The 20224-nt window shown below is 38.2% G+C and overlaps 1 protein-coding gene across 1 annotated transcript; it reads left to right on the top strand.

The window, feature by feature from the left end:
- Positions 1-169: 169 nt before the first annotated feature.
- Positions 170-16639, top strand: snx1a (sorting nexin 1a). The gene is made up of 15 exons (XM_078256668.1): positions 170-298; positions 4332-5304; positions 6375-6511; positions 6815-6893; positions 7222-7265; positions 7517-7658; positions 7750-7828; positions 8280-8355; positions 8684-8797; positions 9803-9896; positions 11014-11219; positions 11731-11874; positions 12585-12665; positions 12765-12836; positions 14034-16639. Exons 1-15 carry the CDS (start codon positions 170-172, stop codon positions 14082-14084), a joined length of 2421 nt encoding a protein of 806 aa, XP_078112794.1. The 3' UTR covers positions 14085-16639.
- Positions 16640-20224: the final 3585 nt, after the last annotated feature.

The following is a 20224-nucleotide window of genomic DNA, read 5'->3' on the forward strand; positions in this document are numbered from 1 at the left end:
ACTCCTCTGTTTGGTTTAGTAGTGCGAGCGAACTACCGCCACAGTAGTGCTTTGCATGAGCAGCGGAGGTAGCCGCTAAAGGAGACACATCGGTGCGGTGCGAGCAGAGCAGAAGAGGGGAGCAGTTGACGTTGCCGCCTCCCCTTGTGTGTGTTTAAGAAGATTGAAGATGGCGACCAGCTCGGAACGCAGTCCTCCTCCGTTCCCCGACTCCGAGGACCAAGATGTGCTGGACTCTGAAGAAGTCGTAGGCCGAGTCAGTGATGAAGACGACGGGGAAGACCTCTTCATGAGCGCAGTATGTCTGAGCGGAGTTAACGTCGATTTCACGCTAAGCTAAGCTAAGCTGCCTCTAAACTGCCCAAAGACTAACGTTAGTTAGCTAACGTCAGCGAAGAAAGCTAATGAGGCGCTTTTAGCAAAAGTTTTGTGTTGACAAACATTTAGCTAGTTTTAACGTTGAGGTAACGGTAAGAAAATAATGTTAACATAATTAACTGTCATGTCGGATAATGTTAGACTTAAAGCATTTTTAAATTATCAAAGCAGTATTGGGGGGGGTTGATGCAGAAAATCCACCTTCTATCACCGCTTTTAAACAGCCAGTGGTTATCTGTGACACTGTTGCAAACGCCCATTTTGGTATTGATTTCTTCCTGAAAAGTTGCAATGTGGAGGGTAGCTGTGATTTGATACAGGTCGCTTAAGAGACAAGATGACACAAATCCAAGTTATAATGTCAGCAGTCTGCAGATATTGAGGTATGTGTGGTTTGTTTGTGAAAGTTGACATCATCTTCGGTTCTGTTATTCATACTAGTAAGTGGTTTAAAATTCACTCTCATTTCTTTTGAATGAGGACTAAAAAGCTGGCTCGAGAAGCCTCCTGTCATGTGAGTGAGCTGTGGTCACATGGCCAGAACCCGGATGTTTTCCCACAGTCAAAGTTCAGAGGACAGATTGGAAAAGTTGCTGTCTTTGATTTTTGTTTGAGCGTTGGACTCACTGCTGCACGGAAAGCATTACTCAGCAAGTTGTGGATGTTACATTCAACAGAGACTGTAGCTGAAGTAATGTTTGGAGATGGACCAGACAGTGGTCATTGAAAATCCACATTCTATCACCGTTTCTGGCTTTTAAATCAGAATCAGAAAAGGTTTTTAGAATCAAAAGGTTTTAGTGCCAGAATAAGTACACTCATGTGGAATTTGCCTTGGTGAAAGGTAAATACATAAACAAACAAACAAACAAACAAACAAACATTTTGGTATTGATTTCTTCCTGAAAAGTTACAATGTGGAAAACTGGTTAGTTGTGATTTGATCAAGTTGATGAGGAGACCAGATGACACAAATTAATCTAATACAATTTCTATTTGGTTAATGATATGTGGATGTTTTCTGTGCAGGATGTCTTCCACATCAAATCAGATTAACTTGCACTAAAATCTGATGGTATCCTCTTCAGATTGTTCAATGCATTGCATTCAGTAACGTAGGTAAAGCAAGCAGCAGTCTAATGTTAGCAGTTGGCAAAAATATTAGGTCTGTGTAGTTTGTGAAAGTTCACATCATCTTCGGTTCTGTTATTCATATGAAGTGGTTTTAAATTTTGAAACGAAGACTTAAAATACGCCTCCTGTCATGTGAGTGAGCTGTGGTCACACGGTCAGAACCCGGATGTTTTCCCACAGTCAAAAGTTCAGAGGAGAGATTAGAAAGTTGCTGTCTTTGAATTTTTTTTTTTTTTTAGGAGGACTCACTACTGCACGGAAGGCATTACTCAGCAAGTTGTGGATGTTACATTCAACTGAGACTGTAGCTGAAGTGAATTCAACAGCCTCATAAACTACAGTCTCTTAAATGATCATAAAGTTTAATCAACACCTCTCTATAAAAGTTTCAACAAAAAGTGAATTTTGCAACCTTTTAGGAATGTAGGATTTTTTGCGGGACTGTTAGTTTCAGTTTAGTCTATATAGACGACGTTCCACTTTTTTCAGGTGCCGCCGGAAATTCCTCCGGATGTCACTCTTTTTAAGCCGAATGTCCGTCCCCTTCCGCTTTCTTTGTGTTGGCATTCTAAACTCTGGTCGATTTCTGAGGACTATGGTTACCTGCTCCTCAGATCTCTGCAGGGTAAATCCAGACAGCTAACTAGACCATCTGTCCAATCTGAGTTTTCTGTTGCACGACTAGAACAACTTTTGAACGTCCACATGTTCCACTAAAACAAGTTCCTATTTTGCAGCGGCACCGTGGCTCTGTCCGCCCAAGACGATTGTGATTGGTTTAAAGAAATGCCAATAAACCAGAGCACGTTTTTCTCCCTTCCCGGAATTCTGTGTGGATTAGCCAGACCATCCTCCGCAGCGCTGTGGAGGAAGGTCTGGCAATGCGAGACTAGTTTCAGCTAGGCATACCTGTTAAACTGGCAACCGAGTGTATATCCATTGTCTTATTTGTGAGCGTTTCGTCTGACAAAGCTATTTCTGAAACATGATAAAATGTTTCAGCGTGAAATTGCTTTTCTTCTGTTACAAGGTACTTACTGTTTTTTTCGAAGGAATATTTTACATACCCAGTGGCCTCGAATGACGTAAAACATGTTTTGTTCTTTCTGAGATTATATATATATATATATATATATATATATATATATATATATATATATATATATATATATATATATATATATATATATATATATATATAAATAAAAGAACAAATGTACAACAAACACTTAAAACCAATTTACAGTTGTAATATATTAAAGATCAAATTACAGTATTAAGGTGCAAAGAGTGCAAAAAAAGTGATTGTCTATGTTTGAGATGATTACTGAGAGGGGGTGTTTGACTCTCTGAGGGAGGCGTTGTAAAATGTAATGACTACAGGCAGGAACGATTTCCTGTGGCGCTCTGTGGTGAATCTGGGTGAGAGGAGTCTTCTGCTGAAGGTGCTCCTCTGCTGGGCCAGTGTGTCGTAGAGAGGGTGTGAGACATTATCCAAGATGGACTTTCAAATCTGGAGGCTCAGTTCAGAATAAAGTAAACAATGCCATACAAATGATTACAAAAGCAAACATTATGCCATTCATTACCTATAATAATTTTAGAGTGACAGGCTACATCTACCAATTTCAGTATCTACTATAGCTCGCACTGAAACTACCATATTTCTTGTTTGATTCCCCTAAAATCCCTTCAAAGCTGATAATATTTGTCAGTTGATGAGTTTGTGGAAGTTGTGTGTTTTTTTTGTTTAGCAATATTATAGTTAAAATACATGTATTTTGTATGTTAAGACCATACAACTGGACAGTGACTTGAATGATGGTGCAGGATAAACTCAAGGTTTTGTGGACATTTAGATTTTGTTAACGATTAGGAAATGAGGAAACTTTGGAAGCTCCATTCCTTGTGATACAACAAGAATACAAATGAAAAAAAATGTTTTGGTTGAAGTATTTCTTCCAGAATATACTGTAATGACATGTCATGGAAAACAGTGAGGAAAAAGTATTGGCTGATTTATCTATTAGTCGATTGACATGAAATTGACCGCCAACTATTTTAAAAATCGATTTAATAATCAGTCAAGCAAAATTCAATGGTTCTAGTTTCTTGAACTTCAACAGTAACGTTACCTGAAAACAGCGTGTAGTTCCTTTTTTAGCAACAGTTTGCTTTATTTGCAACGGTTTATCAAAAGCATCATATGTCTTATTAAGGAATTAGTCCTTTTTCACACAAAGAGTCTTTGGATCAGAATGAAATCAGTTTGAGCTTGATGTTACTACTGAGTCTGTTCAGCTTTACAGATAGGCCTATCACACACAGCTCATGAACAATTCCAGATACACAACACAGTTTAACTCACTGACCACTACTACTGTCAGAAACACTGTGCAGTAAATTCATCAAATGTGCCAAAAGTGTGCCCAACGCTATTTTCCGATAAACTGTAGCTGTCATATTTCACGGGACCCGCGTGAGTGCAGTTTTCATGTCATGGCTTTCCTCGCTGTTGGTCAATCTGCCTAAGAAACTGCAGTACTCGCGCTGTTGTTTATTTGGTTGCCGTGACATCGCGAGTGATGACGTCCTGTCACTGTTCCAAATGCTCATCCTCGGAGGGGAGAGGGGGAATGACGTGCAGCAAAGGGCTATGGGTCAGAATTGAACTCGTGGCTGCTGCAGTAAAGGTCTGAGCCTTAAGTACATCAGGGCGCACGCTCAACCAGGTTAGCTACCAGGGCACCCCGTTGCCTCTTTTTTTTTTTAATACTCTAAAACATTACATCTTTTTTCCCTTTTCCTCTCATCTCCAGAGCAACCCTCCACTGACCGAAATGGACACCACACTGCCACCTGCCAGTCAACCCAGTGATGTTTTAATGAAGCCTCCCAGTAACCTCATGGATGAGCCCTTAATCGAGCCCGTCAGCAGCCAGACAGAAAACAAACCAGTGAACGAAGTCGTCAGCGAACCCTCGGATGACTTTGTCGACCTGACGAACAACGTAACCGATTCTCCGGATGAGGCGGTCGCAGCTGAAAGTGCCTTTGCAGATGACGCAAAAGACACAACTGAAATCCCTTTAGATGAACCCTCAGATGAGTTTGAGGACATATTTGGAAGTGAAAATGAAGCACTGCCAGAGGAAGTTTTAGTAGCGGATGTTACCGTTGAAGCAGCAACGGGTAACCGTGAAGTGACCAGTGGTGTTACAGAGCCACCTGGTGATGGGAAAGCAGGAAGTGATGATGATGAACAGGAAGCAAAAGAAACTGCCACTGATCCAATCATCAACCTTAGTTATGATTTGCCAGCCAGTGTCACACAGCAGCCACCACCTGCCCGTGACAAATGTTTTGATCCTTTGGTTGACCTCCTTAGTGATGCTCCACCCGCTGCTGATGCCAGTGTACCCAGCCGAGCAACAGTCGATCTGTTCGAAGATGAGGGAACCGACTTGTTCGCAGAACCACGGCAGACTAAGTCTGCCATGCAGCAACAGAAAAGCCTCTTCGGTGAAGCTGACGAGGATCTGTTCGGGGAGCCGCTGGGTGCCACCTCAAAGAAAACCATCAGCAAAGAGCAGAAGGACAAACCTGTCAAAACCAAAGCTGCTAGCCATGTAAGCAATATAGGTGGGCCTCTGCAAGACAATAGTCCTGCAGAACCTGCTGATATCTTCACTGAGGAAGCCGTCACCACACTGCCCAGCATCACAAGCACCAGCACTGTCAACTCCAAGACGAATGGAGTCCAATCTGAAGAGGAGGCAGATATGTTTTCTAGTGGGTCCACTATTTCTTTTTATTATGTTACATTATCAGGATTTTTGGATTGAGTGCTCTAAGGGGAGCATTAGTGACAAAGGGAGTGTTCACATAAAGCAGTTTATGCAGACTCTTGTTTATCTTCGTATTTCAGTTAATTTGGTCACGTGAGAACAGTTACTGTACACTCAAAGTCATGTGTGCAACAGATAACTGCACTCTGGGATGAAAATGTTTAGTTTCAATAAGCTATTTATTGGAAGTTAAACATAACCAGAACCAACTACAATTTAAAAACACCAGATGGCCGTTTGGTATGTTCTTTACTTTCCACTGTTTTATTTTTTGGAGGTGTGTTTGCCATTATTAGATAGTGAAACAAAGCTTTTAGAAAATGATGCGGAGACAGACGGAGGATGACATGCAGCAAAGGTTCATGACCAGACTCAAACCAGGGATTCATTTTAATCGTCAATGTCTTAAAAACACGACGCCCCGTTTTGTTGTGTTCTTATAAGAACAAGCCACCGATTTAGCATCTCTATAGCATTGTTCGGATTCACAATGGACAGTTTAAGGATTAAAAACCTGGTTTGAATGAATTTTTATTTCATGCCTAATTCTTCCTTTTCAAAACCTGAAGCCTACATTACCCACAATGCAACACAGTTATGATTTTTTTTTTTCTTCAGTTTCAAACTTTTCAGTTTTCAGACTACGACTCAAGTGACTTAAGGCGATGTATCAATTTTCTTTACTTACTGTATGCAGTAGTACTTCCCAACATCTGTAAATGGACTTTGGTGTGTACAAAGTGGGAGTTCCCGTTTAACTGTTTAATAAATTAGGTACTTGTGACTTCAGTTTACAAGCACTGGTCCACATGTTATTAAACGTATTAAGCTGAAGGCTGAAAGCAAAAAAGACGAGGCATTCAGAGTCCATGTCTGTGCATAAACTTGCATATTTAATTGTGTCAAACTGTCCAGGACATAAAATAAGTAATGCACATCTCTCTACACATTTTCCATTCCGCATGTTATGACCTCAGTCTTGTTTCTTTTTTGTTTCTTTTCCTCTCTCAAAAGAAGCCACAGTGGAGCTTTCTCTCGACAGTCCGCGGGGCGAGAGAAGGAAAGATGTGAAGGCCAAACAGTCTGCGTCCGCCCTCTCCCAGTCAGCAGCTGCCAGCCTGGCCAAGCCACAGTCGGCTGCCCTGGAGGAGGTACACACACATCTAATCCCAGAGGGAAACTCCCACTGTGACTGTAACAAAGTAATGACTGAAAACTGTTCAGGGATTTTCTAGTTGTAGTTTTCTGGAACATCAGAATTTTGAGAAGAGTCAGTTGGTCGTTTAATTTGCATTTTGTAGACTAGTTTAACATCTTACCAGAACAAACTAAAGTTAAAAAAAAAAAGAAAATCCCAATTCTGAAGAAAATGAAGTTGACTGTTCAAAGTGTTTTGGGGACAGCAGGTCATTGCGACTGGCAGAGTTTCACTTCCTGTTCAATATTTGTTTCAGTTGGAAGAAGAGGAGGAAGAAGAAGAGCAGGGAGACAAATTTGACATCTTTGTCTCTGTCAAAGACCCTGAAAAAATAGGTGAGTTTATTACTTTTTATTCTGTCTTGATCTGTTTTTTTAGTATTTAAATTTAATTGCAATAAGGCTACAAATTAGTTTGTGCACTGTTAACATCAAGCAAACAAAGATTATTCTAAGGTGCTTGAGTCCTTAATTATTATTATTATTATTATTATTATTATTATTATGATTATTTCTAACTTGTCAAAAACACAAAGGAACCAAGAAGAGAAACTAGTTATAGAGCACCATAACGGAAACCCACATGCAGCTTGCCTTAAGTAATATTCTGTAAGTATTTATATCAATTTGTGACTTTTTTTTCTTATATATTTTTTTCTTCCAGGGGACGGTATGAACGCCTACATGGCCTACAAGTTAACCACAGAGGTAAAAACGTGTTGATATACAGTGTTTCACTTATCCTGAAGTTAGTCATATTTAGTTTATTCTGTTAGCACAGTTACTCATCAGATATGTGGTAACAGTGTGCCAAGAGAGGAAATACTAGTCAGTGTATTGTTGAAGAAACGCCCATGCGCTGGTCTGGCCAACATGGATTACGCCATCATTTAATAGTTATTCACAAAATGTAAAGCCTTTTTAGGTACATCCAGTCCAATAATCTGAATGTGTTTCAGACCCAACTGGCCATGTTCCGCAACAAGACATTCACAGTGAGGCGACGCTTCAGCGACTTCCTCGGCCTCTACGAGAAGCTTTCTGAAAAGCACGGACCAAATGGATTCATCGTGCCTCCGCCACCAGAGAAAAGCATCCTGGGTAGGGTGACTTGGCTTTACTGTGTCTTCTAATACTGTAACTATAAATCTAATCCCCCAACAACTATGAGAAGGCATGTTGTCTTGCATAGGTATGACAAAGGTGAAGGTGGGCAAGGAAGATTCCTCATCTGCAGACTTTGTTGAGAGAAGAAGAGCGGCTTTGGAGAGGTAGGAGAGAAGGAATGAAATGAAAGCTGCAATTCTGTTACAAAAATCGTAGTGTTTAAAGTGGGTGACACTTTACTTGACTGTATCTACATAAGAGTGACATGACAGTGTCATGACATGTATCATCACATGATGACACAGTCATGACACATGAACTCTAACCATAACTTGTCATGACAAAAACCGAATGACACTTACTAAAAGAAGCGTTATGTCATAAACGTTCATGACTTGTTTATAATGTTTATGACACGTTCATGACTGTGTTGTCACTCTTATGTAGATACCTTCAAGTAAAGTGTAACCTTAAAGTGTTATAGTGTTAGGAGTAAACTACTCATGTCCTTCTGATACTTTAAATCTCTACCAAGCAGGTAAAGATGTTATGACGTTGCACTGCCCAGAGAAAGCAGGACGTGAGGCTTTTATTTTGCATTTTCCCATTCGACAGGTATCTCCAGAGGGTGGTAAATCACCCATCACTCATCCAAGATCCCGATGTCAGAGAGTTCCTTGAGAGAGAAGAAGTAAGCTGAAATTGAGTTTGGAGAGCCTCTGGGCTTTTTTTAGTTTTACGCCTGCTCCACTGTGAAGTACTGTACTCCTTAAGACCATAAAACCCCTGGCACACAATAGTTTGCAAATTAAATTATCTTTATTGCATCTAAAAATTTTGTGTTCAAGTCGAGAGAACACTTTAAGATAAATGTATTTTTCCTCGGCCATTCACTTCTACTTGATCACTTAAGTGTATCTGAAGCTTTGGTATATTCAGGTGTGTGTGTGTGTGTGTGTGTGTGTGTGTGTGTGTGTGTGTGTGTGTGTGTGTGTGTGTGTGTTCGTGTGTGTGTTCAGTTGCCAAGAGCAGTGAGCACCCAGGCTCTGAGCGGCGCCGGCTTCCTGAAGATGATCAACAAAGCAACAGATGCTGTCAGTAAAATGACAATCAAGATGAATGAGTCAGACGTGGTGAGTTCAGCTGCAAACGGACGCTCCTGCTGCATCAGGGCTTCTTCAGAATAAAAACTGTTGTGAACAGCAGATCATTTTTGTAATGAGGAAATGTGCATTTCCAGTAAAAAAGCAGAATATTTCAAACGTTAAAGGCTAATGGCTCTGGTTCAAGCACTAAAAGGCACAGTGGCAAAATATGTTACTTTTTTTTTTGCAGAGTTCTGAGGAGAATTTGCACTGAGATTGTTATGACACAGCATTTATGATAAGCTTAACTGATCAGACAGACTGGCAAACCCATTCTTTTGTAAACTGGTCTGGTGGTATTGATTGAACCTTTTTGTGTCCAGTGATTTTTTTTGTTTTGTTTGTTATGGTGCAAGGTAACATTAGTAACTATGTATTTAGTAGATAGCACCGTAGTTCACGAAATCCTAAAGATGAGGCAGCCAGTCAAGCTGATCAAAGACCCGGTTTGTCAAGAGTTTTTGTATAAAGAAGCCGAGCTGTGACACTGATTTTCCTCTTGATCTGAGCCCAAAGTACCAAACGCATGCGTTCACTGAGCGTATTCCAATATTCAAGTGAATGTTTATTCCAGCTGAATACGTTCAAAAGAAGATGGGTGCATTCAACTGCACTGCATTTCCAGCGTGTTTTTAAGCTGAATACTCTTCTCTGAAAGAGTCATGATTTGCATACATGTAGGATCAGAGTTGTTGCATAAATCTAGAAAGTTTGGAAAAGTATTTACATTGAAATACATTTCTATGATTCATTTGCACACCTAAAATTATAATTACTTCACCATAAGTAACCAAAAAAGTGTGGAAAAATATTGACGTTCAGTCATCATACCAATATTATTCATTATATGGTTTTATTCAGCTGTTGACTCGGTGTGATTTTTATCCTCGGTAGCGGGGCTTTGTAATGTCCGAGAGCTCAGCCTTCACTGGCATCTGCAGCAGATGTTCTTGATGTTGGTGCGGTAACAACTCTGAGTGTGTTTTGCTGCAGTGGTTTGAGGAGAAGCTGCAGGAGGTGGAATCTGCAGACCAGCAGTTCAGGAAGCTCCACGCGCTGGTCGAATCTCTGGTCATCCACAGGAAAGGTTAGTCGGCTCCCTTCCAACCACAAACATGATATGCCTTCAATTAGTGTCCTAAGCTGAGTATTGATTAGTCTGTTTGTTTTTTTAGCAATGGATGAGGATCATTTTAACACCAAGATCAGGGTGACGTTCATTAATGAGATCCGGTGTCTCCATCATTTCCCTCCATAATGATATGAGCTGGTATCAGAAACTGGACCAATATGGGAATATTTAAAGGAACACGCCACCGTTTTTTGAAATGGGGTTTATTTACCGTCTCCCCTAGATTTAGATAGGTGGGCAAACACAATTTTTGTCTCAGTGCCAAGGTTATTATTGTTTTGCATTTGTTTGTTATTTGTCAGGGGCAAGATTCAAAAAGGTCAGAAATTTTAGAAATATGTATTCACAATGTATTCAACAATAACACCAGTACATAAAATGTACATATGATGAGCACAACTATGTAAACAGTCTACACAAGACGCCACAGTGAGTGCAAAATGTGTAAGTGACGTGTTCCAGGAAAAAAACCTAAATAGCCAACAGACTAAAGAAGACATACATTAACAGATGTTTTGGTTCGAGTAAAGTGGCGAACTTTTTGAAGTCAATCGACTCACACAGTTGTGTAGACATCCCAGTATCAATCCACACATTAACCCACGCTTCCTCATGCTTTTGGTGTTCCTGCGTATGTACTAACCAGCAGCTATCGGCTCGCCGGTGAAAGCCTTCCTGTAGTGTTCTCTGTCCTGCTGTTGTCTCCGTCATGCTGCCTGGCCCTGTACCCATACGGCCATGCCCTGTACCGGGGTTGGCTTCTGTTTCATGGAAAGGGGGCTTTGCGTTCTCCTTTACCTTGTTAAGGTAAGCTAGGTGAGCCTCGGAGACGGTGAATAACCCCCATTTCAAAAAACGGTGGTGTGTTCCTTTTAAAAAATTCATTAAATATTTACCAAGTTGAGTTTGAGTTCATTTTTTTAAGATAAGCAGCTCTTTACCAAAGTGTTATTTTTACGCAGCCTTGCTCCTTGATGATGCACTTATTTATTTCTCATGTTTGTGGTGTTTCTAACTACATGCTGGAAAATACCAGTTTCACATTTCACTTCCCTCCCCCCCCCCCCCCCAGAACTGTCGTTAAACACAGCCAGCTTTGCCAAAAGCACGGCCATGCTGGGCAGCGCAGAGGACAACACGGCTCTGTCCCGGGCTCTCTCTCAGCTGGCAGAGGTGGAGGACAAGATGGAGCAGTTACACCAGGAACAGGCTGCCAATGACACCTTCAACTTTGCCGAACTCATCGCGGATTACATCCGCCTGCTCGGAGCCGTGAGGGTACTGAGAGTCTGTTCAAATAAATTCTAATAGTTCAATAATAATAAAAATAATACCCCTAATGTTAACGTAACAGGAGCACCTTCACTAAAGGTTAAGAGGTAATTTGAAGCTTAACACCAGCGGATATGTAGAGTTGTGGAGTAGGTCAATTTCATCACTGTGCAGGTTGCTACATTCATTACAATCTAAAAACACAAGTCTTTTTTACTGTCATTGTGGCTTACTGTCTTAAGCATAAGCAGTGAGGTCAAGTCCACCATTTTTAGTTGTGTTGAATCCTCGTAAACATTTTTACTTTAAGAAAGTAAGGGACAAGATGAAATGTCAGTGAAATTCTATATCCAAATCAAGAACACTCCCCAACAACAAGCAAAATGTCCATTAATACTCACTAAAGGCTTGACATTGATATGAACAGTTTTGAATAGGAGCCTCGGCTACATGGCTAAAGTAAATAACCAAATATAAACGTGAAATAATAATCCTCCGCGTGTCTGTGACCCTTCAGGCGACGTTTGATCACCGGATGAAGGCGTGGCAGCGCTGGCAGGATGCTCAGGGCGCCCTGCAGAAGAAGAGGGAGACTGAGGCCAAGCTGCTGTGGGCCAACAAACCCGACAAACTACAGCTGGCCAAAGAGGAGATCGCTGAGGTACAACAGAGGCCAAAATCAACACAGTGAAAATAACAGCGCTGGAGTTTGATGTGCTGTGTTTTCAAGATTGAGAACAATGTTTGAGTATTGAATGAGGCACGTGAAAAGCCTTAGAAATTAGAAACAGGAAGCGCGATGAAACCAATGGGAGTTCAATTTGATTTGAATCACCCCATTTGTTTTTCTATAAACTTGGTTATTGTCAGGACACAGTAAAGCAAATATCTATTAGATTTTACATTTTTCTGTCATGGTCCATTTTTAAATGCTGCGCTGGAGCAACACATGCTTATTTGTTTTCTCCCGGGAACAAAGAGCTTCAATATTGAACGTTTAGGTTTTTTTCCTACATACAAAATCTGCCTTATCTGCCTGACAAGGCTGCTTTTCATCATCAATATTTATTAAAGAATACTTTTAATAAATCACTTTAACCGACAGTGGGCATTATACTTTTAAGAAAAACTATAGTTCTTTCTCTTCTGTACACACCTAATGGATTGTATAGAAGCTCGATCACGGCAGGACCTTCAAAAAGAAAAGGTTTAAAAGTGATAAAACTATTCCCAGTAAGTCAACATTTTGAGATACTAAATACAAATTTGGCCTTTCAAAGTGATGTTTATGAGACCTCATTTTTTACTTCCCAATATGATTGTGCCTCTGTACTACGGGGCTTTGAACTTGTCCTCTCTTCTTGTCGACAGTGGGAGGCCAAGGTGACGCAGTATGAGAGAGACTTTGACAGAGTTTCTGCTACTGTGCGCAAGGAAGTCGTCCGCTTTGAGGTACTGGTGTCTATTCTTGTTGCATTCACATCAGTTACTGGACAGCGGATAATGTTATTCATTACTGATTGGTGGAACTGTTGTTATTTAACAATACAGAAGGAAAAGGCCAGGAACTTCAAAAGAGAGATAATGAATTACTTGGCGTGTCTGCTTCAGTCTCAGCAACAGGTGAGTGTCTCTTGAGTCAAACATGAACATTTAACATTTCCATAATCAAACTTTCTCAGTGTACATTTATAAATAGTTCTTGATATAGAGAAAAGCTCTTCCAACTATGGCAGTCCTAGTTTTGACTCATCACGTTACAGAATAGTTTTTTTATAAATAGTAAAAGGATTTGGTGCTGGTGATCTTATTTAGAAAGACTTCATGAGTGCAGCAGTACAACAGGTGCAAATTATTATACTTTATCAAAAGGAAGTGAAATTGCAGTAAGTGATCTAAATACAATATTCCTGGGAACATAGATTATTTTTAAGTGGAATATTTTAGAAAATGGAACATGAGCTAAATGTTTTTGTCCGTTTTTTTTTTACATTACGATAGGAAAGATTAGGGTTGCAAGAAATGATTGTCAACACATTAATTAATAATGAAATCAATCTGTTTTTTAAACATTTAATTAAATAGTACGTCAAAACACTGACAAAGGCTCTTTCCATGTTTTTAAGAGCCCAAAGTTCTGGCTTCAAATTGCTTGTTTTGTCAAACCAACAGTCCAAAAGCCATACATATTCAAATACATTCTTAATTATGTAAAAAAGCATTTTTTATATATATATATAAATAAAACTATAGCTCGCACTGAAACTACCATATTTCTTGTTTGATTCCCCTAAAATCCTTTCAAAGCTGATAATATTTGTCAAAAATGTAGTTGACTGTGATTACAGTTGATGAGTTTGTGGAAGTTGTGTGTTTTTTTTTTTTTTAGCAATATTATAGTTAAAATACATATACACATACATATTTGGTATGTTAAGACCATACAACTGGACAGTGACTTGAATGATGGTGCAGGATAAACTCAAGGTTTTGTGGACATTTAGATTTTGTTAACGATTAGGAAATGAGGAAACTTTGGAAGCTCCATTCCTTGTGATACAACAAGAATACAAATGAAAAAAAATGTTTTGGTTGAAGTATTTCTTCCAGAATATACTGTAATGACATGTCATGGAAAACAGTGAGGAAAAAGTATTGGCTGATTTATCTATTAGTCGATTGACATGAAATTGACCGCCAACTATTTTAAAAATTTATTTTAATAATCAGTCAAGCAAAATTCAATGGTTCTAGTTTCTTGAACTTCAACAGTATATTAATTAGGAATGACCCTGACCCTGTCGTCTCTTTCTTCTCCAGCTCATAAAGTACTGGGAGGCTTTCTTACCAGAAGCAAAAGCAATCGCCTAATCCTCGAGCACCAGCCTTTTGGACGACAAAACAGGCTGCCTTTTTCTTATACACTTTACCTCTTGCCTTTAAACCAAGGAAAATGCGTGCATTGTAAAGGGAGATACAATCAACCTGTTTTGTTTTTTTTGTTCGTTTTTGTTTTTTTATCACCTTCAACATATAGCTCTGTACTCTATTGTATTAATAATTGTATATTTTCATTTAACCTTCCACAAAATATTTTCTTATTAGATGAAAAAGATATGGACACACGAAAAGAGAAAATAGATGAATGATTCCATTAATTTCCACCAGAGAAGGGAAATGAACCGAGTCCGTTGTTCTCAGGATCTTCTCCCTCGTGTGATCAGGAGCTCCTTCACATCAGCAGTGGTTAATTGTTTACAGCGCGGCTGCTCTCTCATCAAAGATTTCTGGGGACCCAGATGAAGAAAGTGGCCAAGAGTCTCACTATGTTTCTTCTTTTTAACAACTCAAAGGGAAAAAAAAAAAATAACACTTAAACAAAAACAAAATTATGAGCACTTCCACCAGGTGGATAAAGTACTTAAGTACCAGCCATGATTTTTTTTTTGTTTTCCGTTTTGATTTAAAATACTATTGATGCTGAGGGGGAGGTGATGCAGGGTATAGAGAGGCATTAGATTAGCGGTGTCTACAGCTGTGGTCAAGGGTTGCGTCGTAGGTCAAGCTTGCGAGTTTAAGATTTTTAGATATGATTTCAATCATAGTGCAAACTTTACTCTTATAACTACACATGTCTGTGCCTTTTTAAGTCAGAATTGGGTTTTTGGTATAATCCAGTTTGGCAGAAAGTTGTACACAGTTGTGGGCAGTGCAGAGGCTCGTTAACAGTTACTTCCCCAAGAGCCGTAATGATACGAGTGTCAATGCTGAGGTTAAAGAACAATACTGGTGTTTTCATGTTCAAGCCCATTTACTACAAATTAAGAGTTTCTTCCTCTATATTCTTGCTTATAACTCTGAAAAGTAGCACATTCAAAAAGAAAAGAAAAACACTGCAGAGAGCCTACTCTATGAAAATCAACCTGCACAGACTTGAAACGGGTAATCCTCCGTTTTTTTTTTTTTTGTCAAAGTTGCATCAGTGTTGTCTGTAATACAGTACAGTAAGTGTCAGTTGACACTTTTTAAGGAATTACCAAGCAACAATGACTTAACTTTGAGAAACATACAGTAAATGCTGACATGTCCACTTTATGGATTAGCCTTTTCAAGCAAGTTTCAAGTCTCTGCAAGTATATGTTCATGCTGTAGTAAAATGAATGGAAACCAAAGGCTGCCTGGATAGTAGGGTTGTGAATACTGCTTTGAGATATGGTTGTCAGAAATATGAGGGCTGCAACTAAGACATTTTAATTATGTGCTAATCTGTCATTTCTTTTTTTCTCAATTGTTTAAATCTATACAATGACACAAAATAATGAAAAAATGTCTTGAAATAGTTTTATCTGACTCACAGTTGGATATATTTTTTTAAAGGTACCCTGTGGAGTTTGTGATCAGTGTTAATAGACGTTAACGTTTTCAAGTTTGGGTCCCCATTTTTGGTAGTGTCTCACACGGGTGACGTGATCTTCAGTCCTGCTGATGGTTTCGCGCTTTTCTGCTGATCGACAACAGGTGGCAGCGACGTGCCAAGAAACGTAGCAATGTGCCAACAAAGGCAAGGAAGAAGACTGCTAGCCAGTATACATGGATGCAAACAATGTAGATTTTCAAATTCTTCCACACAAAAACAAAACGGCTCTTTAAATGTTTTATAAGGAAGGAAATGCATTCAACACATTTGATAGACCTCAAAGATACTTAACTGCACTTAGGTGAGAAGCAGTGAATGCTAACACAACTTTGTTACAAAAAATTCACAGGGACCTTTTGGTTTACAATAAAACTAAAGAAGCAAATCCTCACATTTGGGAAAGTGGAATCAGCGTCTGTTGGGCATTTTTACATGATTAATTATAATTGGTTATCAGAATTGTTGGCCATTGTCTGTTGATCAACTAGTCATTTCAGCACTAAATAATACTGTATGATTACTAGTAAATGGGCAACAACATGTAAAAAAAAAAAAAAAAAAAGATGGTTGATGCTGACTTGTAGACATGACATTAATGTCAAATACTAAACGTACTGAAAGCATTAGACTCCTTAATGCTTTCCTGAAGCCTCAGTTTGCCAACAGCAAGCGGTAACAAGTCCTTGTAGTGTCACATGTGGCACGGCTACCATCTTTTGATTACAACTTTAATTTGCCATTTGCACATACTTAAATTGAAGCCATGGAGTGACGAGCTACACTGTGTCATTTGTTGTCCCCTAACTTGCAGACATTTCTTTGCACAGATTTTTTTTTTTTTTTTTCCGTTTTTTACAATTAGATGCACGCTTGTTTTCAACTGTTAGATAGCACTCAAAAAACACTGGTTGTTAGTGCAGCCTCATGTATGTCATCGCTTGTCAATGTGCAGAGTAATGTCAGCACTGTGTCAGAAATTTCTTCAAATCAATAAAAGTTGCACTGTTTACACTTGGAATTTTCATTAAGAACTTCAGACTTCAGTGTCTTTTTCTCTACTTGGGTTGTTTTCTTAGACTTCATTAGGTACTTATAAATGTTGTATAGTGTTCTATAATTTCAACAGTAACATAAAAAGATCAATATAAAATGTCATAAAAATGTCATAGTATGTCATAAAATGTCAAACGTCAGTATAGTATGTCATTAAAAGTAAAAGTCACAGTATAGTATGTCATAAAAAGTAAAACAAAAAGGCCTAGTATAGTAAGTTATAAAAGAAAGTAATACAAAAATCATACTATAGTATGTTTTTTTTTTTTATGACTTTAATAAAATGTATACTAAGCCATAAAAAGTCATAGTATAGTATGTCATTAAATGTCATAAAAAAAGTCATAGTATGGGGTGGCCTCTTGCTCACCCAATAAGAGCGTTCGCCCCATGTTGGCTGAGTCCTGCAGCGGTGCGGGCTGCCCTTTGTTGCATGTCGTCCCCGATCTCTCTCTCCCCCTTTCGTGTCTATCCACTGTCTCAATAGATAATAAAGGGAAAAGCCCTCCCCAAAAAGTCATAGTATAGTATGTCATAAAGTCATAAAAAGTCATAAGTATAGTTAGTTATTATAGGTCATAAAAAAGTCATAGTTTAGTCTGTCATAAAAAAGTCATAGTATAGTAAGTCATAAAATGTCATAAAAAGTCATAGTAATACTGTCATAAAAAGTAATGAAAAATCATAGTATAGTATGTTATAAAAAGGCATAGTATAGTATGTTATAAAAAGTCATACAAATTACATAGTATAGTATTTCATAAAAAGTCATAAAAATGTTATAGTATACTAAGTCATAAAAAGTCAGTATAATATGTTATAAAAAAGTCATAAACATGTCATAAAATAGAATGTTATAAAAAAGTCATAGTATACTAAATCATACAAAGTTATGGCAGTCATAGTTATGACTGTATGAACAGTCATACCATAATATGTTATAAAAAATTCCATTAAAATGTCAAAGTATAGTTAGTCATTATAGGTCATAAAAAAAGTCATAGTTTAGTATGTCATTAAAAGTCATAAAAAATCTAAGTATAGTATGTCATAAAAAAATGCCATAAAAGTCATAGTATAGTATGTCATAAAAAGTCGTAAAACGTCAGTGTAGTATGTCATAAAAATAGTTATAAAAAGTAAAATGTCATTAAAAAGTCATAGTATAGTATGTGATAAATTGTCATGAAAAATAATAAAAAAAGTAATTGTATACTAAGTCATAAAAATGTGATAAAAAGTCATAGCATAGTATGTCATAAGAAGTCCTTCTATAGTATGTGATAAAAAAAAGGTCATAGTATAGTATGTCAAAAAAGTCATAAAAATGTCAACGTTATACCTAACTACAGCTCAGCCTTTAAACTAGTGATATGTCAGCTCATACTAACAGGTATGTTGCTATCAGTATATATGTTGGTAAGTGATAAAAAATTGAAGTACAAAAATGCCAAAGATATATTTAGGGTAATTTTTTAAATGTCTGCAGCATATAGATTGTCCACCAGAGGCAAGTTTATTTTCCAACTGTTCACTACATACCTTGGCTGAATTCTTCAATAACCACATTTAAGATAACCTTATAAAAAGAATGCTTACGTCAATAAAATTAATATTTCACAATGTTGGCTTAAGGAAAATCCAGTATCTGTCAGGCTATAATTCCGAGATATTTTAATTTCTCTCACTCATCTTCAACTGGAGAAAGAAAACGTAATGACTGGTTTTGCAATTTATAAAAAAAAAAAAAAAAACGTAACAAAGGCTGGTCATTTATCTCAAGAAGGCATAGCTAGTCTGACATTAAATAGCTAGTAGAAGTACTAAAAACATTTGACAAAGCTCCAGTTCTCAGACTGAGTACTACAGTACTCCCCATGATTAGTTTACCTTTTAATCAGTGAAGTTATCCTTTAACAGAGTGCTCTGACACCTCACATAACAGACATCCACAGTACCAGCATTGCCTTAGCATGTTTTAAAAACTATTTTGAATATGATTCAGACTCACAGACATCAATCACACAATTCAATCAATTTTTATTTGTCACATGAAATCATACAAGGTACAATTCCAGTAAAATGTTATCCCATCAGCTTTTTCAATTTGTGCATGATTCATCATAAAGCAGAATGTGGCCGTCACATCGGCACGCAGTACAGAGTCACTCGGTTCCAGAAACATTTTCACATGTGCAGCGATGCACTTAGTTTGCATACTTTTGCTTCCCTAAATTGAGATAATGGGAAGCGGCAGCAGTGGACCAGTTAACTGCTACGTATGATGACACTTCAGGGAGGGCTTTCACACTGTGCTGCATTCAGACATCACTGACTAATTAAAACAATCTCAAACAGTGAAGAAGGACTGACTGAGGAACTGAGGTTTTGGCAGTTGGCAAAACACCATCTTTGTTCACTCTTAAAATGACAAAAACAAATACACAGTTTTGCAACAGTTTCATGCAGTTCATAATTTCAACATATTACATAGGTATTCATAAAATAACTTCTCTTAAACACAGCCGGCATTATATCATGCTCTCTAAAAAATATAAATGCATAAAGGCTCAAATCTATGTTCTAGATAATGTGACATGATATAATGAAGGGATGAGTTCAGAAAGTGCGTCAAAATGGTTTGAACATGCACAGAAATGAAATCATACAGAGCTGACACTAAAATAATTATTTAAGACTGAATCTTAACTCCAGTAGCTGAAATGTAATTTGTTATGGATTATAAACTAATTTAAATAATACAGTATTATAGGCCTGGCTGGTGTCCATTCACTTATGATACAGTTCAAACTGCAATATAAGCTGGTAAATGATAGAGCATTAATTATCAGTTATTTCTCACTAAAATAGATTTCATGATATCTTCATAGCTTTAGTCGTATTTAATAAGTCTGACAGAAGTGAAAGTGATGTTGGGAAAGTGAACTGATGGCATGAGAAGCATCGAAGATATGAAGAGCTATGGTTACACTTGTCACTTCCACGCATCTTGTATCTTCACATCGCACCAAATCACGATATATATATAAAAAAAAAAAAAAAAAACTTGGTCTGCCTGTTGAAGTGAGACTATGTAAAGAAACAGTCATTTTGGGAAACAGTTATTCACTTTCGTGCTTAAGTCCACGCATTCTTCTTCCTTGTTAAAACCTGGCACTTTTATTATTACCCAGAATGCAGCTCACCCACTGGCAGCTCAGATGGAAGATTTGGGTGTGTTATGCTACTAGTGGCTAATGTAGCGTCGACCCACTAGCCTCAAGCAGAGATGAGAGGCTACAGAACTCTGGTTAGCGTACTAATTTCCAACGTCACACATACAAATAAATATTAACATTTTCAAAACATGTAGTCCTCAGCCCCAACCAATGTGTTTATTTCCTTTATTTGGTAGTGACAGTGATAGACAGGAAAGGGAGAAGGGGAGGGGGGAGAGTGGTGACATGCAGCAAAGGGCCGCAGGTCGGATTCGAACCCGGGCCGCTGCAAAAGACTCAGCCTACATGGGGCGCACACTCTA

This window comes from Sander vitreus, chromosome 8 (assembly GCF_031162955.1).
Source record: "Sander vitreus isolate 19-12246 chromosome 8, sanVit1, whole genome shotgun sequence".
NCBI classification, from domain to species: domain Eukaryota; kingdom Metazoa; phylum Chordata; class Actinopteri; order Perciformes; family Percidae; genus Sander; species Sander vitreus.

What these genes read in the sequence shown, in the direction of transcription:
- snx1a (XM_078256668.1), top strand. Translation starts at nt 170, where the DNA reads ATGGCGACCAGCTCGGAACGCAGTCCTCCTCCGTTCCCCGACTCCGAG. An exon ending in CAAAGACCCTGAAAAAATAG is followed by an intron (nt 6,894 to 7,221) that starts GTGAGTTTATTA and finishes TTTTTCTTCCAG; the next exon opens with GGGACGGTATGAACGCCTAC. An exon ending in AGTTCCTTGAGAGAGAAGAA is followed by an intron (nt 8,356 to 8,683) that starts GTAAGCTGAAAT and finishes GTGTGTGTTCAG; the next exon opens with TTGCCAAGAGCAGTGAGCAC.